The sequence below is a fragment of the Hemitrygon akajei genome, chromosome 16 (assembly GCF_048418815.1).
Source record: "Hemitrygon akajei chromosome 16, sHemAka1.3, whole genome shotgun sequence".
In the NCBI taxonomy this organism is placed as follows: domain Eukaryota; kingdom Metazoa; phylum Chordata; class Chondrichthyes; order Myliobatiformes; family Dasyatidae; genus Hemitrygon; species Hemitrygon akajei.
The window spans coordinates 33,426,686-33,442,155 of NC_133139.1; the positions used below are offsets into that span (position 1 = coordinate 33,426,686).

The window sequence follows — 15,470 nt, forward strand, 5'->3', positions numbered from 1 at the left end:
GTCCCGGAACCAATCCCCTGCGGATAAGGAGGGCCGACTATATAACAGTCAATGTAACATAGAAATACACTCAAATCAGCACGAGTTAATCAGTCTGATGGCCTGGTGGAAGAAGCTGTCCTGGAGCCTGTTGGTCCTGGTTTTTATACTGCAGTACCGTTTCCTGGAAGGTAGCAGCTGGAATAGATTGTGGTTGGGCTGATTCAGGTCCCCAGTGATCCTTCAGACCCATTTCTCACACCTGTCTTTGTAAATGTCCTGAACCGTGGGAAGTTCACAACTACAGATGTGCTGGGCTGTCCATACCACTCACTGTAGAGTCCTGTGATTAAGGGAGGTACAGTTCCCATACCAGGCAGTGATGCAGCCAGTCAGGATGCTCTCAATTGTGACCCTGTAGAAAGTTCGTAGGATTTGGGGGCCCATATCAAACTTCCTCAACCGTCTTGAGTCGGTGAATGCAGGAAGATTTGACAGAGTTATACAAAATTATGAGGGGTATAGATAGGGGAAAAAGGCTGCTTGCACTTACCCTAAGGTTGGCTGAGACTGGAGGTTATAAGTTAAGGATGAAAGATGAAGTACTTGAGGGGAACCTGAGGGAGAACTTCATTCGGAGGATGGTGCAAGTGTGGAACGAGCTGCCAGAAGAAGTGGTGGATGTAGGTTCGGTTGCAACGTTTAGGAGAAGTTGGAATAAATACATGGAAGGGAGGGGTAGGGAGAGCTATGTTTCAGATGTTGGTTGATTGGACTAGGCAAAATAACATCTTGGCTTAGACTACATGGGCCAAAGGGCCTATTTCTGTTCTGTGGTGCTCAGTTTACATTTACAGGACTAATTACCAAAAAAGAAAAGCAAACTTCCCAAAAATGAGCAGACATCACAGACCCAAACTGCATAACTTACCACTCTACTGAACTCTTACCTGTTGCAAAGCCTGATTCTGACGTGTATATTCCTCATGTAGCTTCTCTACTAGGTTTTGCACCATGTTAGGCTGTACATGTAAAAGGATATCCCACCAGTCATAACCAGTCACCATAGAGTATTCCAATAGGAAAAGGAGATGACGCAGTGAGGTGTTCATGTCTAATGTGTGACCCATTGAAGGAGAGATTCTTAGCATGCTCAGCTATGAGGGAATAAGAATAACATCAACTTTCAAGATTTCACCAAGAACGTAAAATTGCACTTCAAAAAAAAAATTGCATTATCTTACATGGAAACTAATTAGTACTTGCATAGATTGGCTGTGTTGAAATTGCAATGATTTTTAAGTAACATAAATATTCAAACTGTAAAGAAGATAATAGAAGACACCAATCAGTTGGAGATCTTTTAAAATTCATTTCAGGAAAATTGATGATGCCAGAAATTCCACATATATACACAACCCCATATCACCCATGAACTGAGAAGCAGTTAATAATTAACCATATATGTGGGCCCGATGCCATGTACGAGGATGGCAACTTCTTTCACTAAAGGTCACTAATAAACCGGATGTTTGTTAAAAATTACAATATGGTATTTGCAAGGTTTCAGTTGCTGAAATTAATTTATTTCAGATTTATTGAACTACTTGGAAGTTAAATTCTGCAGCAGCCATGAACTCACCACCCTGAATAATCTGTCCAAATCTCTGGCTGCTCTTCCAGTAATTTACATTACTGCAAAAATGTTACTGGCCTAATTCCTAGCACAGCGTATTTGGAAGAAATTTCCTAAATCAGACTCCTTAGAGGGAAGTCTGGGAGGATGGAACGGGGAGGAAGTGGAGAGTGTTGGGAGACCAGTAACACTCATGTAGTGACATTTTCCAAGCAAACCATATTTAAGCAGTTAATCTATCCCAACCCCAAAGTTACTTTATTTACAAGCTGCTTGATACAAAAATCTGTTCAAATGCAGAAGGAAAATTGAATATAAACATGGAAACAGTCCACAACTGATGTGTGGGAAGAAATATTTTTGTTGTGTTTCAGCATTTCATGTGCAATCACTGAACTTCAGAAACTGAAATATCTCTTTAGATATTGAACATAATTCAACAGTATTTTCACCTTTCCTTGGCTGTCTATTCCTACTAGTGCCAATGAAGTCCAGGATAGCTGCAGTGCTTTGAAGTGCACAGAAGATGCAGTTGTGCGCTGACGTTTAATAGACTGGTCATCTGTTGACCGTTGGGAGGGCATGTTGTAGAAGACTCCCATAGTTTGTAGTGAAAGCCTGTGAACAATGTGAATAGTTCCATCATGGAATGCTAGTGCAAGGCCTGGAAATAGGAAGGAAAGTGGAATTTAGTCAATTCTCCACAACAAACACAAATGCATTCTCATGACCCACTTATCACAACTATAGTTAGTGTTTATTATGCATAATGTTTACTTAAGTCAATATATTGGGTAAACAGTGAGCAACAGCATTAAGCAATCATGAGATAGAGGTTATGAAAATAAACTATAAAGTAACTCCATATAAGAACTGTAAACTCATTAATGGTAGAGGTAAAAGAAACATGACAATGGAGTATCCTTTCTATTGTGATGCAAGGAACCATTTAAAGATTTTCTTCTCAATAATGCTTTGCATTAGAATATGTTCTCCAAATCAACCAGGAAGTCAGATCAATAAGGAGAGTAGTAATGAAGCCAACACAAACTCTAACTTGTCATTTGTTTATTGATTAAAACTTCCAAAATAGAATTACTTTGAGTGCCCAGACTAGCATCCCATCCAAATCAAAGATAATTCAATTTACATGGTCCTCTTGTGCAGACATTGAAATCAAATACGACTTAACAATGAAGTAAATCCCTAAACAAGATCTTTCATAAGGATCTACACTGGATAATATTAAGAACTTTTTTTTTCGTTTTGGACCATGCAAGTTGTAATACTAACCAAGGCCTGGAAAGAATTTGGTGTCTGTTGCCACCTTTAGGTCAGTGCTGGTAAGTGAGATGGGAAGTTTGGGTAAAGCCACAGCTGTTACACGATCCAGATCATTGGTTGCAGATAGAATCCTCCATTTGAGGATGCTTGGCTGCTTATCACCTGGGCGAGTAAGAAAACAGTAGAGTGAATAGAAAACTAATGAAAGGTATGTTACCTTCAATAGCAATTTAGGAACAAAATAAATATTTTACCATAATGAATTATTGACCCATTTCATTGAACAATTTTACTTCTTAAAAATTTCTCTACATTTCTTGCAATGATTTATGTACAAGGATTCCAGGCCCCTCAGAACACCAGCACCTTTCAATAATTCACTTAAAACAGAAGAATAACTTCAGAATACTAAACTGGAAAGCAATGAAAATTATTGAAGTGAAGGCTTATAACTAATTAATTCAGTAACTGTCATAAACTCTATTGCCTTTAATCTTCAGGTATGATAAAACTGAAATATAATAGAATCATAAACACAAAGATACAAGTCAATCTATTGAGTCTGTGCTTTCGAAAAAACTAGATTCTGAGCAGAATAGTTCATAAGTCAAAACTTCTATCACGTTACTCTAATTAGGCCTGAATCATTAAAACTGGCAAATACAAGACAGTGAAAAACAACTGGTTATAATGAAAGGGCAAAGTTTAAGAATCATTTGAATCAAATGTTACATAATTAGTAAAAAACTAAATCAGATCTGTAAGATTTTTTTTACATAAATCACTGCAAGTTACAGCAAAAAGGCAGCAAACAATACATTAATGTTCATTGTAAGAGGATTCAAAGTGCAAGAGTTGGCACCTGACCCTGAGGGATTTGCAAAAGCAGTGCAATGAAGGTTTCCTGGGATGGCAGGAAAGATTAAACACACTCTGTCTATGCTCTCTAGAAATTAGAATAATAGATATACAACATTTTTAAGGGTTTGACAGGCTAGGGGCTTCTCTTGGCTGGGTTCTGGTACCAGAAGCCCAAAGGTTGGCCATTCCCTGCAGAGCTAAGAAGTAACTTCTTCACCCAATGGGTAATGAATCTTTGAAATTCAGAAAGCAAGTATGCTATGAGGTCTCAATGATTAAGTGTAATATTACATTCAGAAATTCATCTTACTTCAGGGTCTAATTGACCTTAGAAGTTTAGGATTTAATTCCATAATTTCCTAATCTGAGGAAAGACATTCTTGACATAGAGGGAGTACAGAGAAGGTTCACCAGATTGATTCCTGGGATGGCAGGACTTTCATATGAAGAAAGACTGGATTGACTAGGCTTATACTCACTGGAATTTAGAAGATTGAGGGGGGATCTTATTGAAACGTATAAAATTCTAAAGGGATTGGACAGGCTAGATGCAGGAAGATTGTTTCCGATGTTGGGGAAGTCCAGAACGAGGGGTCACAGTTTAAGGATAATGGGGAAGCCTTTTAGGACCAAGATGAGGAAAAACTTCTTCACACAGAGTGTGGTGAATCTGTGGAATTCTCTGCCACAGGAAACAGTTGAGGCCGGTTCACTGCCTATATTTAAGAGGAAGTTAGATATGGCCCTTGTGGCTAAAGGGATCAAGGGGTATGGAGAGAAAGCAGGTACAGGGTTCTGAGTTGGATGATCAGCCATGATCATATTGAATGGCAGTGCAGGCTCAAAGGGCCGAATGGCCTTCTCCTGCACCCATTTTCTATGTTTCTATGTTTCTATTTAAACTAAACTTTACGATTTTTATTGAAGGGAAAATAACATGCACATTTGATGGCATTTCAATAACCTAATGTCTATCAAGTCACATGAACCATTTAGTCAATACTGACATACAGGCAATAAAATTGTAAGCATGCACAGCTGTAGCTAGTCTATCAAAGGAGATAAAACAGTTTTGAACTCACCATCTGCCTCATAAAGAGCTCACTTCATTCAGTTCATTTATAACACACCATATAGGGCAAAAAGTAAGCCACCAAGACACAGGAAAAAGATGCAAATTTTCTAGTTTATTGATTGCAACTTCTCTGAAACCCTAGTTTAAACCTTAACTCGAATTGTTCGCAATCTGTAATTATAAGCCCTGCTTAGAGCAGCAATCTCCGTACTCACCCACTGGGGATATTGTTTGAAAACTATTGCTTACTGGCAACCCTTCTTTCCGTAACGACCAACATTCTACAATGCTACCCGTCAGACTGGAAGCACATAGCAACACCTGCAGGAAGTAAGAGTATGGCAGTTACTCATACACTCAGCTATAATGTTCAAACTCTAGACTAATCAAATTTCACCAACCTCAACTCAGAAGTTCACTGCTCATTATCCAGATTAACTTATTATCATAAATCTTATGTTTTCCTATTGTTCTTCAAGCACTGTTTCAAGTGCCACATCATGTCAGCAGGTAGAAGTGAACTGTTCTAGGCTGTTTGCATGTATGTAGTAACTACTGACCTTGAAAGTTCTCATAAAGAAAAATTAATAATAAAAAAGTGGCATCCTGCTATCTCAGGAGACTGAAAGCTTGAATGAAAAATATAGATCAATATTTGTAGAAAAAGCAAAATAAGCGGAGGCAATTAACTTTGGGAGATAATTTATTAACTTGATTATTCATTTATTGTTAAGGACTGCAGCTCCAAAAAAATAGAGGATACACAAGCAGGGAGGACTGAAAGAGTGGAGGAGCTTTGTCTCAGATTTGATGAAAATCTTAAAATTCAATGTACTGCAGATAGGAAGTTTATACCATGGAAGGTGAAATGGATAGGTGAATAGATAACTGGAAGCCCACACATTTTGTATGACAAAACTAACACCATAACTATACGCAACACACACACACAATGCTGGAGAAACTCAACAGGCCAGGCAGTATCTATGCAAAAGGCTACAGCCCACATTTCAGGCTGAGACCCTTTTGCAGGGCTGGGACCTAGACTGTGATTGTTTAAATGGTATTGACAAGAAGAACAATTGTTTGTATGTTATCAGTTTAGGCAGATTGTGTTTGTCTATTATTGTGACTTAGATGAAGATCAAGCCACATTTTATGAGTAATTAATGCAGAAAACCAAGCAATTCTACCGCCAGGACTTAAGAACTTTTTAAAAGCTATTATTAATGCTTTTTGAGATAGTGATTTAGATGCATATCATATTTTTTTACTGAGTTAAGTATTGTATGTAATTAGTTTTGCTACAACAAGTGTATGGGACATTGGAAAAAAGTTGAATTTCCCCATGGGGATGAATAAAGTATCTATCTATCTAATTACAAAGGGTTTGCCAACTTTTTCTGCAACTGTATGTTTTAATTGAAAAAAACCAGGAACACAGGACAATGCTGCCGCCTCAAAAATCAGGCAAACCACCAAAATTAATGACTTCAAAAGGGAACTATTTATGCCTACACATAGGTGGTATTTAGAAGTGGCTGCAGAGCCACTTAATGAGTACAGCAACACTGACATCTTACCTGCTCAGAGGTTTCTCTTGTTAAAAATTTCAGGTGAGTGACGACGGGGTATTTCTCCTTTCGAGCAACGTCAGTCGTACAGCGCATGAAGAGCGAGGGAAGCAACTCAGTATCAATTTTGCACTTCTCATTAACAACACTCACGCAGACTTTATAAAACTGAACAGGTGATGAGCTGCTGCCGTCTGATGTGGTCACCACAATGTTTCCACCACCAGTGAATGCAATGTCTGCTAGCGCAACTCTGCTCCTCAGCCGCGATAAGCTTTCTGTAGCAGTGAGAACCTGTCCACTGGGTTTCAATAATGACACAGTCACTAGACCACTAATGGTTACAGCGATCCAACCTTCCATTGGTTTTCCTCCAAAGAGCGTCAAGGACGGGGAGAATTTCACCCGTGAAAATTTCTCGCCAAAATTGGTTACACCAGACTGATTGGCAGGGAAATAAAACAGAAAAACATGTCATCTCTAAATCTGTTAAACCACTTGTAAAGATAACTGTGATAAAAGATACTAACCAGCACAGAAAATAAAATTAAAATTGTAATGCTGTGCCAAGTCAAGTAATTGGACAGCAACACATTTTGTTTATTAAACACAAGAGCAGTAAAAATGCTCTAAAAAGCCTGGGTAGATCAAATTAGCTTTGATCTACCCAAGGCACACCATCCAGTAATTTAAAATGGTTTTGTGGCTGTAAATTAAAAGAGCCTGTGAAGATGGCCAGTTAATTATTTGGACCATATTATTGATAATCACCGCAACTGCGAAATCAGATGCAAGAAATGCATCTGCATTTTAGTTTCCATTTATTCCAAATCCAATAAACCCACCAACCCACACATCTTTGGGGTGCGAGAGAAATCAGAACACTCAGGGGAAATTCACATGGTCAGAGGGAGGACATGTAAACTCCACTCCGATAACACCAGAGATCAGAATTAAACTCGAGTCTCTGGAGCTGTGTGGCAGCAGCTCTACTAATGGCATCACTGGGCTGCCCAAATGAATTTCTTCCTAGAGTGACAGAAAGGCAAGTTTGCCATTGCATCATTATTTACAGAAAACCCAGTCTCAACAATTAAGTGTAACCACTTAGCACCAATATAAATAAAACTATAACATGCTATTTTGTTACAATACATTTTTCTATAATTGCACAATATTTTAAGCAAATGAGTATGAAATCACTTTGAATTATTACATACAAGTTAAAATCAAAACAATTCTGACCTCTCTTAATTATATGTATCTTCAACAGCACAGACTATTAAGAGTTGCATCCTACTGTTAATGACCAAGGTATCAAATGTAATTATCAATATACTTTGTTATTGGGAGGTAACAGGAATATTATTCAGGGTTTTGATTACAACACAGACCTTGTCTACATGCAAGGCCAACTTGACACCATTGTGCAGCCACGACAAGGCCACAATAGGGTCGCCGTCTACCGAACTCCCGACTGTGCTGTCCCAGCTATTCACTAGGTGATCCGTCATACTCCAACATTTCACCTGACCATCAGCATCAGCTGATAACAGCCGGGAACCTTACATAGAGAGATGGAGCAAAAATTTCATTTTAGAAAACATGTCACTTCAAAACTATACATTTTAGTACCCAATAATTATGGAAAAACTTCACTCAGTTAGTAGATATTTTCTATGTAACATTCCAAAATAAAAATAAAAAATATACACCAGTTATCCACAGGAAATATGTACATTTGTTTAAAAAAGTATCATCCAAAGTGAGAGTTTAAATACAGAAAAAATATTTCCCCTCTACGATATGGTAGTGAAAATCAAACATGTTCTTCAAAGAATTTTAAAACTTCACTACTTATAACATATAGCAGAGATATCAGAGTGTTGAAATGTTAACTCCAGACACACTGAGAAATGAAGGGGCAGTTGCAAATATTGTGAAAACCTTTTAATGATTCATTTCTTAGCCCTGAGACCTTCAGTGGCATAATGGCCACAATCTCGTGGGAGGGCAATAGATTTAATTATTTTAAAATCATGTGTCACTATCATGTGACATTATTTATTGACACACCAACACATTACCAGATTGGTCCCATTCCAGAGAGGTGATCACTTCATGGTGTCCAGAGTTTATAGAGTAGACATCCCAAGGATGTTCAGTGTCCAAAATGTGTATCATATAAGTGAGATCTGAAAGAAAAATCAAAGGTTTTCAGAAAACATTTTTAGTCACAAAGTTCATGTTCTAAATTATTTTCAATTTAATCAAACTCTGTCAAAAAAAATGGCAAGCGGGAGTAGTTGGCATGTCAGTCTGCAAGTATAAGGAGAATGCATTTCAGATAGGACTGAGAAAACTTTATTGGAAAGGGAAAAAATAAATCCACAAATATTTAAAATCCAAAAAAATCTTCACTTTGTAAATACCACTTAGTAAGCATCAAGGCCAGCAAGCCCATGAAACGGAAGTATTCAGATGACAGAATTCATTAGAATTCTAACCAGTGATCATTTAGCAGGATGGTAACACAATGAATATTCCTTTGTTTATTACAAATGTACTATATGTCAGTTCAATTGGTACTCAGCTTCAGCTCACAAGACTGCTAGCTTTTGAGAAATTCAAATCCACAAATAGAAATTAGAATTTAGGACAAACAAATTAAAGATGAAAATGTATTTCAAATAGTATGTAGTCTCAACATTTAATTTATACTAAAAAATATTTTATTCTTATCTCTCCCATTTTGAGGAATTTCTGGTTTCTATTGCTTTAACCCCAATATTTAAATGCTATAGATTTTAGATACTGTGCCCAATATTTCCCACTAACATTTTTATTATTCTGCATTATTTTATTATAATCAGTTGACATCTCCTGGTTCTCAATAACATAACGTTCCTCGTTTAATTTTATGTATGATCCTTAACTAGTTGATTTTTCTCTTGCTGACAGTATTACAGTTAATTTTTAGGAAAATAGTTCTTTTGCAGTCACTGGATTATCTACAGCCCCAGATGGCATTCTATTGCAGAACCAACAACAAAAGAAAAATTCCTAAAAAAAAAGCTTTCAGAAACTTTTATTTTGAAAGCAAATTGCTCAAAAGTCATGACCTAAAAAACATACTAAATCAATGACTTAGTGACCTTCTGTTGGAATATTTGCCCATTACTTTGCAATGTGGTAAATAAAGTATCCAGAAGAAGCAAATAATAATCAAATAATCTGTAGTTTGATGTTGGCTGAGGCAAATACTGGTCAAAACACCATCCATAATTTAGACTGAAACAGTCAATCAAACAGTTTCTTGAATGTTCTTTCATTAAAAATATAGATGATCTTGTGCTTTATTCACCCTCCTGCACGATTCACATATACATTGTTTCCTTAATATTGAAAAGACAGCTTCAGGTTTGAATATACTCAATGAATATGTACATTCCACATGTAGAAACTTCCCAAAATATTTAAGAGTATTCGTTAGAAAATTTGCCCTCCTTGCCATCCTTTTCCTGAAACTAAATCCCTTAATCTTGGGTGTCCAATAATAAACCTCACAGAACCTTTACTTATCCAATGAGATCTACTTACACACTCCTGTCAGCATAGCCCAACAGTAATCCCTCTCTATAGGAGAACCACTTGGGAATGGAACCTTGCCCTTTAAGGATCGAGACCAAAACAGTTAACAGCACTCCAAATGAAGTATCATCAAAGCTTAGTACAATCTCAGAAAACTTTCTTACCTTTGTCCTCCAACCCTTTGCAATAAAGGCTAACAGAACATTTGCTTTCCTAATTACCAAAATGAATTTCTGCATCCCATGAACCTGAGAGGGAATTTCATGCAAGTGTGGAATGAGCAGCCAGCGGAGGTGTGGATGCAGATTCAATTGCAACATTTAAGAGAAGTTTGGATAGGTACATGGATAGGGAGCTATGGTCCTAGTGTGGGTAGATGGGAAAGACAGAAACAGCTGGTCGACACAGACTAGACAGGTCGAAGGGCCTATTTCTGCACTGTAGTACACTATGAACCCGGTCAAAACATTAACACTTCTCTATTTACTAATAATTAGATACTCATCATTTAAACTGATTTTATTTTCTACGCTTCTTCCCAAAATACACAACTTCATTTGTGTATTCTAATAACTTCTTTTCCACTCAAACTGCCCTCATGCCACAACATTCTTAGATCTTCTGCTATTTTTATTCTTAATGACATTGCTAAAAAGATTCATCCAATCAGGTTTCCGCTGTCCCACCTTACCTACAATCAAATTCCAGTTCTTACTTAAGAGCAAGACCTTTATCTTTGTTAACATTCTTTTCCTCTAGTTTTATTTCAAAGGCTTCCTTTACCAGACAGTCCAAAAAGCCATTGGCACGGCACAGTAGTTTTGTGCCGAAGTCAATCCTATGGTCATTGAGAATACAGTGTTCTGCTACCGTGGATTTCTCTGGGTAAGTCTGCCAATGATGTTAGTACATGAGATGTGAGGTTACAACTTTCTGCAAAGGCATGAAGATCTCTGATTTGTTCAAACCAAATCCAGTTTACATGTGGATCAGGAAACAATACTGATATTACCTGTAATGTTCAATTTTAATTTAGTCCCTATCTCATCCCTATTTCCTTTCAATCTGTTATACAACTGATGAACAGAACCTTGTTTTTGGATCTACCATGTCAGTAGATCCTAGGTGAACCCTGGCAGTTTGATCCAACTTCTCCCGCTGATGGGAATGTGTCAACATCCCAAGCAGGCAATGTAGACCTCTTGTCAAGTCTGCAGAAAACTATCACCCAACTGTACAGTCCTCTACTTGCATTGCATTCCTTTTCACATCTCCAACTTTAACGGTCTCCGAGATCCTACTGTTGTGGTCAGATGGCTCACTCTTCCTAATGTCTTTCTTAATATTGTAAATATCTCACACCTGTCAGATACTCTTTAGGAAGGGAGGGACGCAGAACAAAGGAAATTATACACATACAAAAACTGGATGAACTCAGCAGGTCGGGCAGCATCGGTTGAAATGGATCCCGACCTGCTGAGTTTATCCAGCTTTTGTATGTGTTGATTTGACCACAGCATCTTCAGTGTACTTTGTGTTTACTAAAGGAAATTATAGGCTTGTAGCGATGTGCTACACACAGCGCTGAAATAATGACACGCAGTCGGTAAGTCGTTTCTAGACTAGTTTATTCAAACTTCGCGGTGCTGGCATTTAATCCCTAGTGCCCGCCCTCTCCGGGCGGAAATGACGTCAGAGGTGCATTACCAAAGTCTCCCCCCGCTCGCTGGCTATTTGTGAGCCGGTTCACCTGCACAAAAAATGGGTCGCCGCAGGCTAGCTAGCTAGCCTGACATCAGTGGTTGGAAAAATGTGTGATTTATTCAAGAGTTCTTGGAGGCACATGATAAAACAGGTCTAAGTCAGCATGGTTTTCTAAAAGGGAACCCTTGCCTGACAAGTCTGTTGGAAAGTCTGTGGATGTTGAAAAAGGATCTAATGCTTTCTTTCCCAGCATGTATGGCAAATAAACTCTTCATGGGCTTCCAGCCGGGTAGCAACGTTTCGATGACAAACTCTGCCATCTTCATCAGGGATGATGCCTGGGCATGTCGAGTCTGGTGGTATTTATACCCCCATCATCCGTCCATTCTGATTGGTTAGTCCTCATCCAGTTTCTGCTGTCCCACCTTGCTTACAATCAAATTCCAGTTCTTACTTAGAGTGAAACCTTTATCTTTATTAACATTCTTTTCCTCTAGTTTTATTTCAAAGGCTTCCTTTACCAGACAGTCCCAAAAGCCACTGGCACGGCCCAGTAGTTTGTGCCAAAGTCAATCCAATTGTCATTGAGAATGCAGCATTCTGCTACCATGGATTTCTCCGGGTAACCCAAATAGATACACTTCCTGTGTTCCTTGATGCAGGGTTCCACTGTGCATCCCGTCTGGCTGATATGCACTGCTCCACATTCACAAGGAATCCTGAAAATGGCAGCCAACTAGGGTCCCAGGTCATCTTTGACCTGCATAAATTATGATTTGAGCTTCCTTACAGGTTTGTGGATGGTACTAATCCATTATTTCTTCAGGAATCCTTCCAGAAACTGTAGAAATATAGGGAAGATAGGCAGTAGTGACGGCTTCCTCCTCATTGTTAGGTTTCCTGGTTTTTCCATCAGTCCTTTTAAGGGCCTGATTGATTTGCTTCACCTACAGCCATCCTGTAGGAACGTCATGCGTATTTGTCTTATTTCCTCTGGGAGAGTTTCCAGGTCCAAAATAGTTTTCACACAGTTAATCGAAGTGGAAAGAACTGCTCTACGTTTGGAGGCATGATGGGGCTGTTACTGTTGAGGTACAAGTCCGTGTGAGTGGAATTCCAACAGACGCCGTGTCTGAGGCTACTGTCTGGTTTCTGTCGTATTAGAATGTCCAGGAACAGGAGGCAAACATTCTTCTTCATCTCCACTGTAAATTGAATGTTTGGATGTATACTGCTTAGATGGTCATGGAACTGTTGGAATGCCTGGAGTCCATGAGACCACACTACGAAGGTGTCATCAATGTATCTGAAAAAACATTTGGGGCGCAAGGGCGATTAACTCAGAGCCCTCTTCTCAAAGTCTTCCATGTAGAAATTAGCAATAACCAGTGACAAAGCCACCCTGTCCATTTGTTCGCAGTAGTTCCCCTTATGGAGGAAGTATGTTGATGTATGGGTGTGTTCAAAAAGGGCAAAGGTATCCTTATCAAACCTTGAAGCTGTTCTTAATGGAAACTCTTGTGAATGGGGCCAACACAATGAAACTGACCATTATGTTCTCCGGATTCAGCTGGATGCTGGTTATTGCTTTTACAAAGTCAGTCAAGTTTGTGATGTGATGCTCACAGCCTTCAACAAAGGGAGGCAGTGCGGTCACTAAATGCTCACAATAGGCCTCAAGGGGAAAGCCTCCTTGTGTTTCTTAGGGAGCCCATAAAATCTTGGTGGTACCTGTGCCTGAGGCATAAGTGTCTTGCACGTCTGCTGGCAGTCCTGATTAATAAAAACACCAACTTAAAATAAGCACAAGACAAAGCTTAAAATCACAGCATATTTTGGAGGCCCGAAGCATTTCTCCTTCCCCTCTCAACTCTTACATCTGACCAAAGACCCAATTTTTTCTGCAAAGAAAGGTTATCACATCCACCTCAGAGAAGGCAATTCATCTGAACGGAAACAAGGCATCTCCATCAGTGACACCTAGATTTTGTCATGTTTAGGAACTGAACTTGAATCTGCAAATTTCCTATTCAATGATACACGCTATCCGTTATAAAACTATAGTTACTCAAATATTATCAAACATGTATTTGGAATCTTGTTCTGTGAAAATGGGTTGCAAGTATCCCTGGCTGTACAAAGAATGCCGTATGAAGTCTAGCAGTCTGAATGTGAAACTTCCCCAGTATCACACCAAGACAATGCAAACATTGGGCACACCTGGTAACAGGCCCAACACCTACCTTGCTCTTCCTCATTCTTCAGGTCGGTTGTGAAAGCAACTAGGTTCCTACAGGACCAGGCGCATACTAGTGGCACAGAGGGACAGTAATTGCTCTTCGGCCACTTATCCCATTCACAGATATACGCCACCTCCATGTTCGCGACTAGCGCGATTCCGCTTACGCCCGGAGCACAGGCGCCTTAGCGCAGGGCGCATGTGTCTCACTCTGTCTGTCCAAGAGCTGCCTGAAATCCGAATGAAATTAAAAATTCACCAACTTGCCAGGTGCTTCGGCCATTTAAATTATTACTAAATGTTTCGTCAGATAACGCAGGTTTATTTTTTTTATTCCAGGCGGTTGATTTAAGCTTCTCCTTTTTGACATTGGGTCCTTCAGTTGCCCAATTAAAGGGATGCGTCTGTAACTTCAGTTTGAAAATGGGCGTTTAGAACAATGTATGAAAATAAAAGCAGAATAATGTGATAAGTGTAAATCCTTATAGCTCCAAATTTACTTTTTTTTGATATTTTCCGGCTCTTAGATTCATTATTTATTTTACATTACTGGTATTTCTTAAAATTTTAGCAAGATATCTCCTTAGCAACATGTTTTACAAGTGATAGGTTTTAGTTTATTTCGACGTGCTCGATTTTAATGGATATTTATATGTTCAAATTACACTGTGTCGTTATTAAATGTCTGCCCATCTTTAAAATTAACATTATTAATTAACAAAAGTTACAAATTAAGAATTTTCAGAATGGCATAAACCATAGATTGTTTGTCCTGGTCAAAAGTGTGTCTAATTATTAGCAAACGATTTATTTGAATATTGCCGCTGAGTGCGTTACAATAGCTGGCTGTAAAAATATTTGAGAGCTTTCGGATTTCGCTGAATGTTATATTCCTTATCCTCTCCATTCCCAATTTACTCCCTAGAATTTTGTACTGTAATAATTTATGTGTAAACAAATCTATTTAGCTTTTGATTATCAATGTATACATTTGCATGTGAATTTTGACGGTTCCTCTGAAGGTTTAATTCCTATTTCCATATTCTCTTACTCCTTTTTATATTCATTTTTTTCTCTTTATCTTTGGTAGACATATTCCTCCCACCCTGGAAATAAATGTGTTTCTCATCTACCATCACACCAGCTACCACATTCAATGATTCACCTTTCATTATTTCTGACACCCTCACTATGTTTGCACCATCTCATCTTTCATCATTCGAAAAGGATTTTTAGGTTGTTTTTCTGTTTCCACTAAGGCCAACTTCCCTTTTCACAGAAGGGTCTAAAATTAGAGGGCAAAGTTTAGGCTAAAGGGTTAGAAGAATGAAAGGCGATCTGAAGAATATTTTTCAACCAAAGGTTATTTGGAATTTGGACTGCACTGCCATATGGATGGTAGAGGCAGGTAACCCTTACTACACATAAACTGCATCCAAATAAGTGCTTGAATCGCCAAGGCAGAGAAGGTTGTAGACCAAGCACTGGCAGGTGATATTAGTATGGATGAGTATTTGCTGGTCAGCA

General features: G+C 38.6%; 1 protein-coding gene across 3 annotated transcripts in view; it reads right to left on the reverse strand.

Annotated features, from left to right (window-relative positions):
* Positions 1-14,130, reverse strand: part of med16 (mediator complex subunit 16) — a 28,827-nt gene extending 14,697 nt beyond the window's left edge. For 2 of the 3 annotated variants that reach the window (XM_073068654.1, XM_073068656.1), the window contains exons 1-8: positions 13,948-14,130; positions 8,497-8,604; positions 7,804-7,973; positions 6,419-6,850; positions 5,051-5,156; positions 2,909-3,061; positions 2,068-2,279; positions 930-1,136 (exon numbers count right to left, since the gene is read on the reverse strand). In XM_073068654.1, the coding sequence (XP_072924755.1) occupies positions 930-1,136; positions 2,068-2,279; positions 2,909-3,061; positions 5,051-5,156; positions 6,419-6,850; positions 7,804-7,973; positions 8,497-8,604; positions 13,948-14,083 (1,524 nt within the window). In that variant the 5' untranslated portion in view covers positions 14,084-14,130. Of the gene's footprint in view, positions 1-929; positions 1,137-2,067; positions 2,280-2,908; positions 3,062-5,050; positions 5,157-6,418; positions 6,851-7,803; positions 7,974-8,485; positions 8,605-13,947 lie in introns of those variants that run through there. The other variant, XM_073068655.1, reaches the window with a different exon arrangement.
* Between the last annotated feature and the right edge of the window lie 1,340 nt (positions 14,131-15,470).